Source organism: Fulmarus glacialis, unplaced genomic scaffold, assembly GCF_000690835.1.
Source record: "Fulmarus glacialis isolate BGI_N327 unplaced genomic scaffold, ASM69083v1 scaffold8440, whole genome shotgun sequence".
Taxonomy (NCBI): Eukaryota; Metazoa; Chordata; class Aves; order Procellariiformes; family Procellariidae; genus Fulmarus; species Fulmarus glacialis.
In genome coordinates this window covers 1-18025 of record NW_009185746.1, presented here as the reverse complement: position 1 = coordinate 18025, position 18025 = coordinate 1, and the positions used below count along the sequence as shown (strand labels likewise).

Sequence of the window (18025 nt, the reverse complement as noted above, 5' to 3'; positions counted from 1 at the left end):
TGACAAAAAGAAGAGAAATAATTAAAAAAACAAAGAGCCAAACCTCTACTCTGGGATTTTTGGACCAAGGCAAGGAAAACTTAATAAAAAGATGAAAGCTACCTTCAACATAATTCACACTGAAAAATAATCCTTGCTTGAAGAAATTACTTGTATGTAAAGCATATGCTGAATATTCTGCTTCCAGGCTGAGGTCCTTCCAGCACTTGTCGTTTGCTTTATAGCAGCCAATCCAAACTCAGAAAACGAACTTTAAGTACCAGTGGCTTACCTTGGCACGACTTGCTGTCCGAGGCGGGAGTGAACCCCATCTCACACTCGCAACGGTAGGCTCCAGGGACATTCAAACACTGCCCATTTTCACACAGATTAACATTTTCTGCACACTCATCAACATCTGTGGGAGACAGAAAATTTCTTTGAAACTAAATGTTTCACTAGCAAAATACAAATAATATTATCCTGACGTTGAAAATAATAGTGCTGTTGAGTATTGTTGATATAAAACAAAACATTTACACCTGAAGATGAAGTAAATTGAAAGAATGCTGAAAAGCAAACAAAATGTCATTTCCAAAATTGTTCCCTTTACCCTGCCAAGATTCCTTACTCTTTGTTTTTCATTAACAGATCAGTATTTTTTGTTAATAATGCAAGGTTTTCAGACGCAGTACTATTAGATTTGACAAATAAGTTGAATACTTTGCTTACAAGGTCAAAACTTTGTCTCCTGGTATATATTGCTATGTTACTTTGACATAAAACACATTCAAAAGGCAAATTTTCTTAAGTAAGTGAATCATACATAGAAAATTATTTTCATAAGCATTTTAGAAAATATTCTTTGATGTCATAATATGAACATTACAAGTACCATTTGCACACTCTGGGGATTCTTCTAGTATGCCCCAAAAGTGATTCTTTTTTTTTTTAAGAGGTATAAAAGAGCAGAATGACAAAGGCAGGCATTCACCATTGCAGTCATCATAAAGACTCATAATTTTGTCAGATATGCTTATGATTGCCCCAAAAAATTTTCAATACACTTTCTTCATTTTCTTAGTCAATCTCTAGTATCCCATCTGATTTTTAAAAAACAGAAGATCTGAAACATAGTGTGTTAGTAATAGGTATGAAAGTTCTTGTTCATTAACCACAAACCTGAAACACATAAACAAATAATATTTGAAGATCCTTATTCTGAAATAAAAAAAACTTACAATACTAATCAGAAAATTGGCTTGTTAAGGTGTAAATTCATTTTGATTTAAAATTAGCCAGTTAGCTAGTAATTAATGCATTCACATTCACATTCACCTAGTTTCTAGGTATTTTACTATCATTAGGATGCATTCCTTCAAACCTTCAAATCTGCTGACCACATACAGGATACGTTAGAATTCAAGAGCAGAGATATTGTTGCATCTCCACTCTGTAAGTGATAAAAACCACAGTAACTCAACACTCAGCCATTAATGTTCAATATAAAATCTTCACACTTTTATATAATCCTTTACACATCAGTTTATTTTGAATCACTTGCTGAATGCTAAACAATGTTCATTCTTAATAGTGAGCATTTACCAACAGATTTAAATGCAGAGATCATGGGCAGTATTTTTCAATTGTAATTTGTTTTTCTTTTTAGAAAGTCCTATGTTAACGATTAAATCCTGTTCAACTAACACAGTGAGGGGAAAACAGATGATGCCTTCCCTGCCAAAGACAGACCTGGCCTACAAGACAGGAACCATTAACAGAGAACTGGTGTTTTGTGTTCTTGACCAGAAAGCCTGCGGCTGCAAGCAGCACATGCACATTCAAAAAAATTGGCATGGAGGAGGAGGAGGAGGAGGAGGAGGAGGACGCAGCAGCAGACAGGAACTTCACCCAACAAATGGGCCTAGTGGGTCCAATTTGGCACAAAAATCAAAAGAACAATCAGTTGTCTTTGCTAGCATTTTTTTAGCAGATGGGAAGAAAACTGATCTTGAAAGACACTTTTACGTTTATTATCTTGCACTTCGGGCTTAGATCTAATTTGCAAAGCTTCCATACAACAGAAACAATGTGTGACAAGTCAGCTTTCACAGAAACTTCTTTACCAGAACAAGTAAAGCCATCCCCAGTGAATCCCTCTGCACAGGCACAGCGATACGACCCTGGGGTGTTCACACACTGAGCGTTCACGCTGCACTGGTGGGTCCCATTGGAGCATTCATCAAGATCTGCACATCAGGGGCAAAAGAGTGCAAGCAGTAACAGAGCAGTTAGTATACTTGGCTTACAATTAACTGTCAAGCTAACAAGCGCAACTGCAAAGATGATTTATGTCTCCATAAACATACAAAGTTCTCATTAGAAGATACAGGGTTAATCTATAGTGATTTCATTTTAATATTTCTTCCTTTAGATTAAAATGCATGGGATTGGGTACAATGTTTCCAAGCAACAGATGGAATTCAGCTGACTCATTACTTGAATGTTAACATCCTGTTAAAGAACTTGAATTCAAAATGAGTTAAAAACCCAATAAACCAAAGAAATACAGCGAGATGAAAATCTGCCGTACATTTCGAGAGTCTTCTCAAGTAATAGAAGAATGTGACAACAACGTAACCCCATGAAAGTTAATGCAAGCTTTCTTATTTACTTGGATGTCAACCTGGATGGGGGAAAAAAAAAAAAAAGAAAAAAGAAAACAAAAAAAGAAGAGACTTTCCCATGCCCCCCAAAATGGGCATGTTTGATGGGAATGGCCATGTGGGTCCATGACGTACGAGTCACACTAGCTAGGGCTACGGGGTAACGGACAGTCCCTTCTGACTCATCTGCAGAGTAGTCTCCTGGAAGAACACTATACCCAGGAGCTATTCTAACTATGAGAATGCTGCTGGAAAAAACTTTTTAAAGTTTTCTCCTTCAAATGGGACTTTTTATTTACTTAGTAGAACCTCACACACTTTTAATTAAATGATAATAATAAGGACCAAGGGGCCTTCCCCTTTTTCTCAGATATGGCTTAAAAAGCTTAGAAAATCTGGCCTGTAGTAAAATCTCATAATATGGTACTTTCTCTTTCACATATTACACCAATAAAGCCTAATTCTTAAACGAAGCTCCTCTTCCATAGATCCCAAAATGTTCTGAAAAAAAAGATAAACATTACAATCTTTTACACATCAAACTAAAAAATGAAGGCAAGGAGATCTAATGCTACTCTAGCAGCCCAGCAAAAGTAGAATCAAGTTTCCCATACCTCAAGTCCGATCTGTTTTATGTTAAGGCCTATAAACTAGGTATACTACGGGTCATTTACAAAAAATGGCATTAAGTAAGAGGAACAGTATCTTACTGGCAGGAAATCACAAAACAAATTCCATTTTATTTTTGACTGATTTTTTTTATTTTGCACATTCTAGCAGTTGTATGTAAACTTCGTAAAATACATAGTTAATTCAGTAAGATGTTACACAGACAGGCTTCTGAGACAAAACCAGTTTTTTTCTCAGAAAACCAAACCCCTGAAACATAAGAATCTTGCACATTCATTTATCCACAGAGTGCAGCAGATAGAAGAATAATACTTCGCTTCTAATGGAGTAATCACACAGTCACATTACTTGCTTTCATTAAATAAAAAAAAAAGAAAAAAAGAAAAAAGAGGAAAGCTTTATTTTCTGTACACTTACCAATACATTTAATGCCATTTCCAACCCATCCTTCTCTGCAACTACATTTAAAACTTCCTGGTACGTTGACACATAAGGCATGCACGTCACAGTTGTGAGCACCAATTTCGCACTCATCCACGTCTACAAGCACAAAATAAACTATTAGTATTTACATCAGGAGCACCGGAATATTACAAATTATGTACCTTTTACATGTCGCTTATTTCCACTGTGCAGGTTTGCAGTCCTTTAAAAAACAAACATTCAAGACTACAGAATAATTCAAGCAAGTTACTTCATATTATACATTCATAAAAAATAGAGACAGCTGTATTTTATTTTGTTCTTTGTTTGTAAACATGACAAAATTAGTCTGCTTTCCTACAACTGCTTTTCAGTTTGAAATGAAAGCTATTTTCCAGACATATTAAATATGCTGATCTTTATACGTCTAAAAATGGGATAAGACCTTTGCATAGGCACATTTCGGTTATAAAAATTAGTCCAAGATTTAGTAATTATAGAACAAATTCTTAAAGACCAAACTATAGGAGAAATTGTGTCAACTTTCCCAGAAGAATAATTTTGGATGAACTTATGTCGTGGTTTAACCCGGCAGGCAGCTAAAAACCACACAGCCGTTCACTTGCTCCCCCCCAGTGGAATGGGGGAGAGAATCAGAAAAAGGTAAAACTCGTGGGCTGAGATAAAGACAATTTAATAGGACAGAAAAGGAAGGGAAAGTAATAATAATAATGATGATAAAAGAATATACAAAACAAATGATGCACAATGCAATTGCTCACCACCCGCTGACCAACGCCCCCCAGTCCCCAGGCAGCAGCCACACCCTGCCCTGGCCAACTCCCCCAGTTTTTGTTCAGCATGATGTCTTATGGTATGGAATATCCCTTTGGCCAGTTTGGGTCAGCTGTCCTGGCTGTGTCCCCTCCCAGCTTCTTGTGCACCTCCAGCCTCCTTGCTGGCAGGGCAGTCTGAGAAGCTGAAAAGTCCTTGACTTAGTGTAAGCACTGCTCAGCAACAACTAAAATATCAATGTGTTATCAACATTATTCTCACACTAAATCCAAAACACAGCACTATACCAGCTACTGGGAAGAAAATTAACTCTATCCCAGCTGACACCGGGATACCTTAGCCTCCTGAACACAGTGGACCCAGCTTGCAGAAGACAAGGTACTGCTTAACTATCACAGAAACTGACTATGATTCTTTAAAATTTGTTAGCATGTGTTGAAGGATGGCATATACTTTGCTTTTTACATCATCGCTTTTTTTCATTCTTTTCTTTTACTTTTTTTTCCTTTTTCGTGTTCTCTGACTACAGGGTCATTTCCTGCAGCTTTAGTTGACAGATGAGTTCATACTTCAAGTATGTATGACAAATGAGCACTGATAAAATACTTCTAATACAAATGCAGTTGTGCCCACCTAAGCTATATTTCGTACCACAGATACTCTCCCAATCTATACTGATAAAAGCTTTGCCTTTAAAATTACAATTATGTAAGGGGCTCTTCATATCATATTGATACTGGTCAAGGAATGTACCTTCTCAAACTCTGGATACATGCTGACAAATGTAAAATACTTACTCTTATATTTATTATTATGTACAGATACCAATCTCTCACTTGTGTGTGAACACTTGTGCATTTATTTTACCTGAAAGCCAACCAAGATATGTGCACACCATGACATATATGCTGGAAATTGGCTTTACCTGTGCATCCAGTGGTTCCCTTCTTGACTGAATATCCTAGCTGACAGTGACAAATGAAGGAACCTTTAGTGTTTTCACACTCCCCAAACATACAGATGTTGGAATTCAAATCACATTCATTCACATCTGTAAGTGCACATAAATTCATTATTAGTTGAACATTACTGTAATTTAACAGTATACTTTCTCTTTTTGGGATACTTTCATTCAGGTGAAAATATCAGAAGCATGGTCCACCCCTATGACATGTGACATTTATTCATCTTCATCATAATACATTTCAGCCATTCCTTTCTATATTTTTTTAATTCTCTAAAAACAAGTAAGGATGAATGTGTAGTCCAAATACCACAGTGTTTTCAAATTTGTTTAGAATGCTAATTATTGGACTATGAAGTCAACTACTTCTTACAAGAATCACTTTAAAATATTTTTAAAAAACATGTTCTTGATCATAATACAGCTATAATTTTCTTCCAAAGAAGAATTAATACAGTAAGTTGATTATTTTTCCTGTACTGATATTATCTACAGATTTCAATTTGCACATTTTGATCACTATTTAAAATTGAATATTGATATATACAAGTGTGTCGATACTTCTGAATAGCATCTGTCAAAATCATAAAAAATAATAATAAAGTAAACTCAAACAGTTTTTTTAATAAGAATTCAACTTAGGAAAGACAATGAATCTTATGAAACAATGGAACTAGTATAAGAACCAACTAGAATTGGGCACCTGTCAAGTGGGTAACTGAGGAGTTTCATATGAGTGTTCTGAGTCTTACTGCAGTGGAGTCATATGGCCCAAGAGTTTTCAAATACCTTGTCCAGTATTTCCATTGGTCCCTTGAAATTATATTAACTAACAGTATTATACTATGGCATTAAAGAGAGTCACTGTACTGTGGACGAAAAGGCATTTCTGGTATTTGCAGTTGGCCTTTTGAGTGAAGTAAGATGTCATGTAACGCAGCCAAAGCAGAGGCTGACATCACATGTAAATTAAAAGTATATTAATTAGGATGTAATTAATATTAGTTTGCCTTAAACCCCAATATAAGCATATTAGAACAGTGTTACTAGCAATAGCATGTAAGTGCTGTGTAATACTGTGATGGCAAAGCCAGCACAGTTTTGCATAAGGATGTGGGCAAGGAGACTGCCAATAGGACAAAGAAAGATGGGTGTAGTTGAATGTAGGACACATCAAAGTCACAGAAATTGCCAGACAAAGGACAGTATAAGCACAAGGGACTGCAGATAGGCAGGAAAACCTCACAGGTACACCACAAGAATGACTGGCAAGACAAGAAAACAAGATAAGCTCTACAAGGAGTAGAAGAGACCCTGCTTTTTGTGAGGGGGGCAACAGCATAAAAACATAAGCATGGAAAATTGGAGAAGAAAGAAGACAGACCCACTTCAGTTCCAGCTTTTCTTGTAGATAAGCGCTCAAGCCCGATCATCTTGACTTTTGTGAATAAGCAACACCAAGGGCTGGAATCCATGCAAACTACCTGTAACAGCTATGTGGTATTGTATACTTGCATATAATTTAGAATGTGATTGTTAAAAACTAACAGTTTTGTATGTGCAGTGATAATGATAAATATTGTATAAGAACTGACCATTGGCAATGTGTTGTTATTAAATGAATTTTGTAAAATTTAGTTTTGTGTTTTAAAACAGGGCTGATTTCGTCAGTCTTCTGAATACTCTCACTACAGCAACCTTTATTTCCCTAGTATATTCAGTTGTCACACTAGGAGGCAAAGGAAAGCTGCCATACTTTAAGTCTCCTCAGTTGCAGGAGCTGCAGACTTACCTCTGTAGTTCTGCTTGCCGAGACACCCCTGGAACATAAGAATTGACCTGCTTCCTCCAAAGTCTCACTGGAAAAGCCTGAACTATGAAGCATATCAAATAGGGAACTCTTAACACCACAAGGAAACTTCAAACTCCTTCTCTTAGTAGCTCATGGCTATGAGTAGCTCTGGCACAGCCTTCCATTTAGGTTTCGTAGAATGCCTATGGATCATTGGCAGCTTTTTAGTACAGACCTTTACCTATCACTCTGCTATGCCATTAGAAAATGGGTAGCTAGGAAATAATTTTTAGTAATGATCCCAAGTGTGTATGTGTGTGTGTTGTGTGTTGGGGCAAATTCCTTGCTGACAAGAAACAAAGTCCCTCTGATTTTGAAAGAAGCTGAAAGAAACTTCAAGACATTTCAAGAGAGGAAGAAAAATCAAAATGTCTATCAAAGCGGAGGTTAAGTAGGAATGAAAGAAGAGGTCAATAACCATTGTCCTAACAGTGTTGCTGAAAGCCAATTTGGGAGAGGGTAAAGAGCAGAGACATTAAGAGCATGCCCTTGACAAGAAATGCTTCCAAAAGTTAGAGCTATCTCTGGCACATACAAAGACACAAAGCCACCACAAAGGCAACATTCAAGGAGAAGTCCAGCTGCAGGTGGACAGGGGAAAGACCCTTGCAGAAAGAGCAAGTGATAAGCCACAACCACAAAGTTTTCCGACAACCATATTAAAAAAAAAAATAGCCACAAGGCAAAACAGGTCATCAGGACTGTAGATGTGCTCCTGTGCCAGACTCCCTTCCCAGACACCTCAACAATGTGACTGCTCAGCACTTGCTGCCTTGATGCAGACTGAAGTTTCAAGAGAGAGGTAAGTTTGCTACTGATGTCTCCCTGTTCTTCCCAATTTCACTGAGCATTGCATATATGACAAAAGCTTTCCATTAGGAAGAAAACCTCTCCTAAAGAGTAATGTAGTTTGTACTGAACTGTGTTTTAGATTCTTGTACTGTATGCTAAATCTTCAACAGAGGCTTTCAACTATAATACAAGGCTTTAACATTATTCTAGAATTTACCTTATTTGGAAGCTGAATAGTTGATAATTAAAGACCTGGTTAAAAACTTGTAGTTAAAACGCAGTCTTATTATGAGTTACACCTATGTCAACTTTTTGACTTTATTCAAATAGCTCCCATTTTACACCAGTTAAATGGCAAAGATCATCTAATTTCACATACTGTCAAATAAATACAAGATATTGCAAATATTTCTGCTGAAAAAACATCAAGTACTTTGTTGAAAGAAGCGTTAGGTCCAGTATGACACTGTAGTTAGCCCAAAGGCTTTTTGACAAACTGGATGATGCTGTTAGCAAGGAAAGCAATTACATACATGGCAGAAATTCACACTTCCTCACTGTAAGTTTCTAACCTTAATATCAGATACTGTTTTCCTAGAAAAGAACATTTAAGAGCAGTTGAGTATAAAATGAAAAAAAGTATTCTGATTTTACAGCTACTAACATGGCTAATACGGAAAAAATTATTGAATAGGTCAGTTCTAAACTTTCACGTCGGTTGCACAAACATGGAGTATGTCCACAAAACTGAGAACAAGAACCTGGAATAACATAGAAGTGAAGGTGAAAAGAAAATCTTAAATTCAACTCTAACTCTGGAAAAAAGGAGACAAAATCAGCTCAGGACAGCTTTGCTCAGCATTACATGTAACTAGTTTCTCCTCTGTGTGTATGTCTGTGTGAGTGTGCACACGTGCAAAGTGAAGGTTTGTTTGACAGATGCTCACAAAATGTAAAAAGATGTTATTAGTATAGCCAAAATCACCTTAAAATATGAAACATATGAAACTTTATATTAAATGTAAACGGTAAGAACTTCATATAAACACCAAGATAAACTAAACAGGTTAGGTTAATTTGAGGAGATACTTTTATTTTAATTTCCTTTATAACTACTCATGAGAACTTTCTGTAGTTGAGGGAATAAACGGAAACATTTACAAGAGAAGAAAATGCTGGGGCACTCAGAAAATCTCTTCTCAATAGAGATGTTTTAGAGGAATCATATCATTACAATTAAATCACTCCTATTTTTGGAACTATGTGATCTGATTCATCTTTATGGACTTTTCAAATTTTTTTCTATCCTTCCTGACATCTATAGTGATAGTCAAGAAAGACCTACAGATTTTTTTTTTTTTTAATAATATACGTAGTTTCAATATATACTTTCAAGGATTCAGAACATCCTAAAGCATTAGCTGCAGAATCTTTAGACTTGCATTAAATTTGGTGCATACAGCTACTTACCAATACAAGTTTTCATGTCCATAGAAGCCATAAATCCGTCATAACAGAGACAGCGATATTCCCCTGGAATATTAGTACATTGCCCACCATCACAGATATCTGGGTTGGTTTCACATTCATCAATATCTGGGGGGGGGGGCGGAAAAAGATAAGATAATAATTCTTTCACTCTGGTACGGATTGGCTAAAAGAATACCATGTTCATATGGTTGGCTGAAAGATATGATGCTGGAACTTTTAAGATATTAAAACCTACCTGCACATGTCCTGACATCCGGCATTAGAGCATAGCCGTCACTGCAGCTACATTCATAGCTGCCTTCCGAGTTAGTGCAGTGAGTGTCACAGCCTCCATTCATTATCATGCATTCATCAATATCTGGGGAAGCAACATTAGTAGTAGTAAGTCTACTTTTATAAGGAAAAGTAATCTTCTGTTGGCATTTTACTTAGCAGATGAAACCATTTATCAGTGATATGATTCTGAATTTTTATTCTCACTCTGCTCTCTCTGATTTATATTTTGTTCAGCTTTCTCTCTTTCAACCACATTTTTATCTGTGGGAGTAAGTGGCTACTTTTAGTTGTTGCTTTTGTTCATATGTATCACTATGGATGTAAAAAAAAGTGCAAAAGACAACATGTGGAAAGGAAAGAAAGAAAAGCCCTGAGAAAATCAGGTTTCTTTAAAGCTTGAAATGTAGCACAAATTTATATTTTTGCAAAAAATCCCACCAAAACCAACAAATAAAAGAAACTCTCAATACTTCTTTTCTCCTCAGCAATGTGATGACAACTACATAATTCAGTACTACTGTAGTGAAGGATTTAAGAGATGTATACAATAAAGAGAAAAAGTGAAAGAGAAACTATCAATGCATGGGGCTGTTCTTGCTTGATCAAAAAATCAAGCAATATTTTCTGTTTGTTAGCTCAAGCCTCTGATTTTAATGGAGTAGTACCTAAGAATATTTTCTCTCTAAGTATTCTGCAGAGTTCAGTACAGCAACAATATTTTTATACCTTCTTTATATTTCTAAGGTAAAAGAAGGGTCCATGATAGTTCATGATATGCTTAACAGCAGATGAGAAGATGGCTCTGCTCAGTTTCAAGAGGAAGGTATGACATTAAATAAAAACAAAGACAGATGAAACAATATATGCTGGAGCACAAATACATAGGTGAAGGTGTACAACACTTGCCTACGCAGCCTTGTCTGTCAGGAGTGGCCTGGTACCCAGAGTTACAGGAACACTGGTATGTTCCAACCATGTTCACACACTTGCCATTTTTGCAGAGACTGTCACTTAAAGAGCACTCATTTACATCTGGAAAAGAATCATTCGTATCAATTAACTTGTTACTCAGAATGCAGACTCTAACTGCCAAATGCCAGAGAAAGAGGGTGAGAGGCAGTATTTTAAACTGGTGGTTTTCGGGCTTTTTCAATTTTTTTCTTGTTCTTAGCATGTTCCAGCCAGTGTCCAAAGATTTATCTTCTTTGTTTCTGGTCTGTGAGTATTAACTACACAGTCTGCTGGTTTAAACCAACTCTTGAAGCAACTATGCATCAAACACAGAAACCAAAGAGATAATATGCACTATGTTTCTTGCATGTTTTTCACCATTTTGGTGAATTATATGCAAAAAGGAGAGCTGCATTTCAGTAAGAGGCAATACTTTTTTGTGACTGTAGGAACGAAGTTCATTTTGTGCTTGTATGTATTTTACTTGAAAGTTGCCAGCATGAGTGGTACAGTCCTTTGAGTCGCTAAATAATCCCTAAGAGGCCTGGTAAAATACTCCTCTCTGAAGTCAACAGTGTTAAAGGCACTGGAAATTTTACAGGATCTGTTACAAGGTTTTAATTTGAAGATACTCATATAAAGGAGGAGCATGAATTTGTATAAGATATTCTTGAGACCCCATCCTTGCCAGAGACAAGAATGTTTCATAGCACAGATGACCATTCTTCTTAGAAAGCTGAAGACTACTATTCTGAGTTGAAACTCACCTATGCATTCCTCACGTGATGGTGACAGCTCATGTCCCAAAGGACAGTCACACTGAAAACTCCCTTCGGTGTTCACACATGTGCCACCTCTACACAGCAGAGGGTTCCGTTCACATTCATCAATATCTGCGAAGAAACCACGATAAATAAATATAAAATCATTACTAAGGAGCAACAAAGAGAAAAGCAATTCTCAGTGTCTGTAAGTGACAAAATCTGGAGGTCAGAAATAAAGGAATTGTTTCATTGAAGCAGTGCGGCTCCTTTCTCATACTGCATAACAGGGCAAACAAAAAACTATACATTATTAACTCTAAAAATGGGTATTTTCCTCCTCAAAAAAACCAGAAATTCATCATTCAAAATTAAGTATTCTAGGAGACACAGGACACAAGAAAAGGCAGCAAATGTTTGGATGGCTGCCAGTTAGAACAATGTATTAATGTGATGAAATTTTAAAAAAAGTGCTTCTTAATGTAACCAGACACCCATTTATGTATACACTGAAAGTGTTGTCTATGGATGCCACTAATGGGGATGTGTGTGTAAACTTTTAACTAAATGGCTATTCAATTTGATAACTCCTGCGTAGGTTGTTGTGTGGCTCAGAAATATGCTTGCTACAGCTTATAATGGCAAACTGAGTATTTGACCGACAAACCTGAAAAAAACAGCTGACACTGTAGATGTGGATGAAGAGAAATATGACCAAAAGATGTTCAAAGTGCACTCACACTTTTGGACTCCCAGGAAGCATTATGGCTACCTATCCTTGAAACTAGAGACTTTTATTCAGATAGGCAGACTAGTGTTATCTTTCATTAGCCTGAGAATTTAGCCAAGATATCATTGGGTTTTGCAGGTTATTCACATGAGGGGAGAAACTGCCTGATGATAGAATTCAACATCTCTTTTGCTATACTCCTGCTTGAATAGTCCTCACGGCTCCAAAATGTTTTCACTGAACATTATGCCCTCTCTTTCTTAGTTCCTGCAAAAGGCCCTCAAGAAGTCATTTATCTTCTTATCTCCTCACTCTCTGCTTATTTATCTGACATCTTGCTTTCCTGCCTCTATCTTACAGATAATGTATCTCCATCATACAGTATTGATTCTCTGCATTTGCACTCTGTCTGTCATGAAGGCTGTTCATCTTTCACGGTTTAGCTTCTTTGTTATGTTCATCTGTGATTCAGGCAATGATTTTTTGCTGACTTTTGGAGTCTAAAAGCATCACAATTTGCAGGAAATCAAGTAAAGGTGACAGGAGGCCTGCACGGCCTCCTGGCACACAGGGGCATAGGACAACTTATTTGAGTTCAATTATGAGCACAAAAGCTCCTGACAAAACTCAAACACAAAAAGGAAGCATAAAATAGGCAAAAGCATGGACAGGTGATGCAGGAGAAATAGAGAGGCATTGTCTGAGTGTGCAGGGATAGGGTTAGGAAAGCCAAAATCTCCAGGAGTTGACCCTGGCAAGGGATGTGAAGGGTATAACAGCAGCAGCAAAAAGATGAGGGGAAATGGGGGAAGGGAACTGCTGACAAAGGACATGGAAAAGACCCATGAGTGCTGAGAGGGAGCTGGCCAATGTCATTTTGAAGCCACTCCTGACCATCCTTGAAAGGTCACGGAAATCAGGGAAGGATCTTTTGGGTTGGAGGAGAGGAAATGTCAATCCAATCCTCAAGAAGGGCAAGGAGGAGGACCCATTCAGCCTCAAGATGAAAATCTCAGACTTTCTAATTTTGATTATATATTTCATGATGTATTTCATGAAGTACTCCACAATACTAACTCAAGATTTTTTAAGGTGGCTAGTAATTTTTGGCATCTCCATATCTATTCTTACAACTTCAGACAGATTAAAGAGATGCAATTTTTCAGGAAATGCTCTCAGAATTTCTTGAGTCCTAGAAGTATCACAGAAAAGGGAATCACACTACTTTTGAAACTCCAGACTTCTATTCCTAACTTTACCAAATGTTTGGATACCTCATTAGCCATTTTTAAACTACATGAATGAATAGTTGCTGCCATTCTAAAATATCTATACAGAAATGTGTAAAAGCAAAACGAACAAGCAAAGCTATATGCATTGTTCAGTTATCTGTCCTATAAACAGACAATCATTTGTCTGTCTGTCTCATTTGTTCGAGAAGCCACATTAATTATACATATGAAGAGTTCAGTGGAGCAGAACTAGTATAGTACAAAGTATAGTCAGGCTTTGTACAGTAAATGGACAGACTCCAGGTCACTCTGGCAACACTTACCCATACAGTTCTTCATCATCATAAATCCACTTTCGTAACCATCAAAGCACTCACACTCAAAGCTTCCAGGAGTGTTGACACAAGTACCACTTCCACATAAGTCTGGGGAGATCCGGCACTCATCAATGTCTATTTTATAGTAATGGAGAGGTAGAAAAATCAAACACAGTTTAAGGTTGTCTTGCTTGTCACAGAAGTGAACACTTGGCCATTATAAATTAACTCTACAGAAATCATATATGTATATAAATCAACAGAGAAAAATGAAATTCATTTAATATTTAAAGGAATATCTGATCATGTGAAACAGTTTGTGAAAGATTCATAATGCAATGCCTTCAGAGCTCTCAACTATAGATTAAACTATGTAACAAGTAGGTGTCCACTAAGTGTAATTTAAGTTTAGATTTCTAAGGAAATTACTAACTGTAACAAGTTCTGAGTTGTTATTATTACAGAGGTACCAACTGTCTCCATGACTATAGCACCACTGATATTAAATTGCTTATTAGGAAGACAACTATCCAGTAATAGCATTATAAGCTTACATACACCCTTTCCATTAGGAATTAAAGTAGCTTCTTTGAAAGCTAGATTTACTGTTCACTGGTTATCTATCTTATTAGTTAAGTTTGAATGAAACTTACTGTGGAGGTTTGTAGCAGGTTTGTAGAAAGTAAAAAGAGAAGAGAAGGAAGAGCTCTTTGTAAGACACGTGGATAGTGAGGCAGGAAGCTAAAGGAATTTGTAATATGGGTATGATCCAGTGCAACAGGTCAGTGTTGAAGAAGAGGACTGGAAAGAAGAACTGTATAGCCTGTTACTTACTATCTCCTCATATCTTTCCAGATTTCTCTCTTCTTTACTCTATTGCCCATCCAGTGTTTTTGGGATGAACTAGGGTTTAATGCCTTTGTTTCATGTTCTCCACTATACCCTCTACCTTCAGCTTCATTCACTTCTGTGTCATTAATTTTTACATATTAAGAAATCATGAAGTCTTTACAGGGAAATAAAAAATAACAGAATATTTGAAACAATGAAGACATTAGTCCAGGATAGAGACTGGAATTAGTCCATAGGATTGGTTCTGTCATCCAAGAAGTCGAGGGAGCAAGGAATCAGAGAAGAGCATGAACATGTTCGTAGTAAGTTGGTGAGCTGGGCAGTAGACTCATTGTGTAAGTGACTGAGGAAAACTAGGCAAGTATAAGCTTAACTAAAGAAATTGCTAGAGATTTATAACAGTTCTTTTTTCCCCACATGCAAGAGTCTCTTTTGCCTCTGTGTCACTCCCCGTGGCCAGGTTTTGCTGGGTGAAGATAGTTCAGTCCTCACACACAGATGTGTAGAGGCGTCAGATGGTAACCCATGTGGTGGGCCTGGGATGTTACAGAGTATTTGGCCTCCTGCAGGCTTAATAAAACATTTTGTTGCTAATTTAAAACAAAAAAAATCTTCCATTTAATAAAACTTGGTTCTCTACAGCTGCTCAGTGGAACATTCTTATCAGAACAAACTTTCAATGGAAAACAGAACCAAAAAATGCTTTTGTAGAGAGAAGTTCTCTGACCTATTCTTGTTAGTTTAGAAATAAAGTTTGTTAAATGCATTTCTCATCAATGCAATCACTATAAAAACAAGGAAATCACTAGTTAGGGCAACATTAACAACCAGACCAACCTCGGTTAATATGCCTTACCACCCACACTTCGTATCACTCAGACTCACTCATAGACACCTGTGTGGTATAAAAAAACCTCCTTCATTTTCAGCACAGAGCCACCCACAATGCAGGCATCCAGGTTCTCATAACCAGAAAACTATCGAGCTTATCTTCTGTTTCAGTTTTTCCAGGCAGTAAATAACAAAATATTAAACTTTTAAATTAAATGCACATCTCTTCTTGAGTTAACGTTGCACTGATGTCAGAATTGCAGAGGTGCCTCTCTGTGTGCTTGGCTATCAAATCTAAATGAAAATTAATTTGCAGTGGAGCCTCTAAATTCATTTGGTAATACAATGACCAGAGAGTAAGGAACGTAAATTAAGTTAATCTGTATGTTAAAACATTGAACTTGGCTTCGCTGGTGATTCTTATTGATTTTTCAGGTCATACTGATAGAGCATGACCTTCTCATCTTTAACATCAGTTTAAAAAATTCCTAATGTACGTGTACAAGAAGAATGTTACATTTATTAAAGAATCATTTTCTGAAAGGGAAACTTAAGACAGTTGGCCATTCTGTCCAAAGATTAAGCTCTTAGAAACTGAAGGAAATTAATGACATTAAGTTTCCAGATCACCAAGCTACGCAACAAGTGCCAGTTCCCTTAAAATGCCCCAGGGACATGGTAAAGTCCCCATCACTGGATGTTTTCAAGATGGACAGGGTGCTAAATAATCTCTTCTAGGCTTCCTTTCCCACAAAAGGTTGGAGCAGATGATCTTTTGAGGTCCCTTTCAACCTGGACTATTCTAAGGTTCTAGGAGAAACTGGGAAAAATGCAAGACTTACCTGTACAGTTTCTTTCCTCCATATCTAAAGTAAACCCACTGTTACATCTACATTTGAAACTTCCAATTGTGTTTCTGCATTTACCATTCATGCACATACCAGGGAACACTTTACATTCATTGATATCTATGAAATAAAAACAAAAGAAAAGAGCATTCTTAAGCACAAATATATATAAAATTAATGGGGATTTCCTGTTCCTTCTTACCAATTGTATTGGGCGTAAAAGACAGGGTTTGGGTTGCAGGGGACTGGAAGGATGGCCTCCTCCTACACAGGTTAGGAGAATTGAAAAATGAAATGGAGGAGGCAAGCAGGAGGGGATGTTGTTGGAGACACAACTGGGGATGCACTCTCAGAAGGCAGAACTCCATGTCCGAGGAGGAAGCCCTGAGGAACTGCCACCCCTGGAGGACCTATGTCAGGGCAGAAACACCCCTGAGGGACCGCAGCCTGTGGAAGACCGACACCAGGGCAGGGACATGCCTGAGGGACTGTGGCCTACAGGTGAGCCAAGCAGGGGCAGGAACACCCTGAGGGACAGTGGCCCATGTAGGATGCATGCTGGGGCAGAGATGCCCCTGAGGGTTTGTGACCCACATGCAACCCCTGCTGGGATAGGAAGATCCCAGAGGGACCATGACCTGTGGGTGATCCATGCTGGGGCTGGGACATCCTGAAGGAGCATGGGCTGTGGACAACCCATGCTGGAGCAGGAACACCACTGAGGGCCTCTGTCCCATGGAGAAGCCCATGTCAGGGCACCGGAAATGAGTAAGAAGGAAGGAGCAGCAAAAGAAAACACTAAGCAACAAGGGGTGACAGAGAGAAACCGTCGCAGTGTCCCCAAGGCCCTGTGCTGCCAACTGCCTCATCCACGGGACTAGAGGGGCCAGAAACCAGAAAGGGTGGAGGAGAGGTGCTGGGCTGAAGCCAAGCCCGGGGGTAAGGGAGAAAAGATGTTTCCCTACCCGTTGAATTATTTATGCTTTCTTTTGCTTCTCAAACTAGTAATTAAAAGTTTACGTTAATCAGCAATCAACCAAACTCAGTGAAATTCCCTGAGTTGAGACTCTTTTGCCCATGATGCCAATACGTGTATTGTGCTCTATTTTGCTTTCTAACACAGTGAATATTCATGGTGTTCCTGAGCCAGCTTGTAAAAGATGTAACTATTACCTGTTTGATTGGCTTTTTTTTTCAAATTGAGATTGCCAGAGTGGTATATGGAGCTCAGTTTAGAAAAGGGTAATTTTTCTTCTGTAGAATATCAAATGAAATGTTTCACCTCTTCTAAATGCGTTTCGCTGGACAGTTGTATAACACAGACTGTTAAAGGATCTTGCATAGGACAAATAAAGGTTTTTCATGTGTCAGCCTCTGTCATATGCAGCCCCCTCAACAGCATTTACAAACTTGAATGAGCTTTTCTTACAGTATATGATGTATGATATAATTTGCTGGATGAATGTCCTTACCCGAGAATCACCTTTGATGAAACAAACTTCTACCTCCTATGTATTAGTGTGAACGGAAGAAAAGTGTGGTCCAAATACAAAAGCAGAAGCAAAACCTTACAAAAATCTTGGGAGTGTACAAGATTTCATTATTATTATTAAATAATTAAGAATCTATTATTTC

At 37.6% G+C, this 18025-nt stretch overlaps 1 protein-coding gene across 1 annotated transcript; it reads right to left on the bottom strand.

Annotated features, from left to right (window-relative positions):
- Window positions 1-271: 271 nt before the first annotated feature.
- Window positions 272-16514, bottom strand: LOC104076025 (fibrillin-2-like; the record flags this gene model as incomplete). Its single annotated transcript, XM_009576758.1, has 10 exons — window positions 272-397; window positions 2106-2228; window positions 3693-3815; window positions 5419-5544; window positions 9572-9697; window positions 9828-9950; window positions 10775-10900; window positions 11587-11712; window positions 13866-13994; window positions 16385-16514. Coding segments are annotated over 10 exons (1258 nt in total), but the record flags the coding sequence as incomplete, so codon positions are not given.
- Window positions 16515-18025: the final 1511 nt, after the last annotated feature.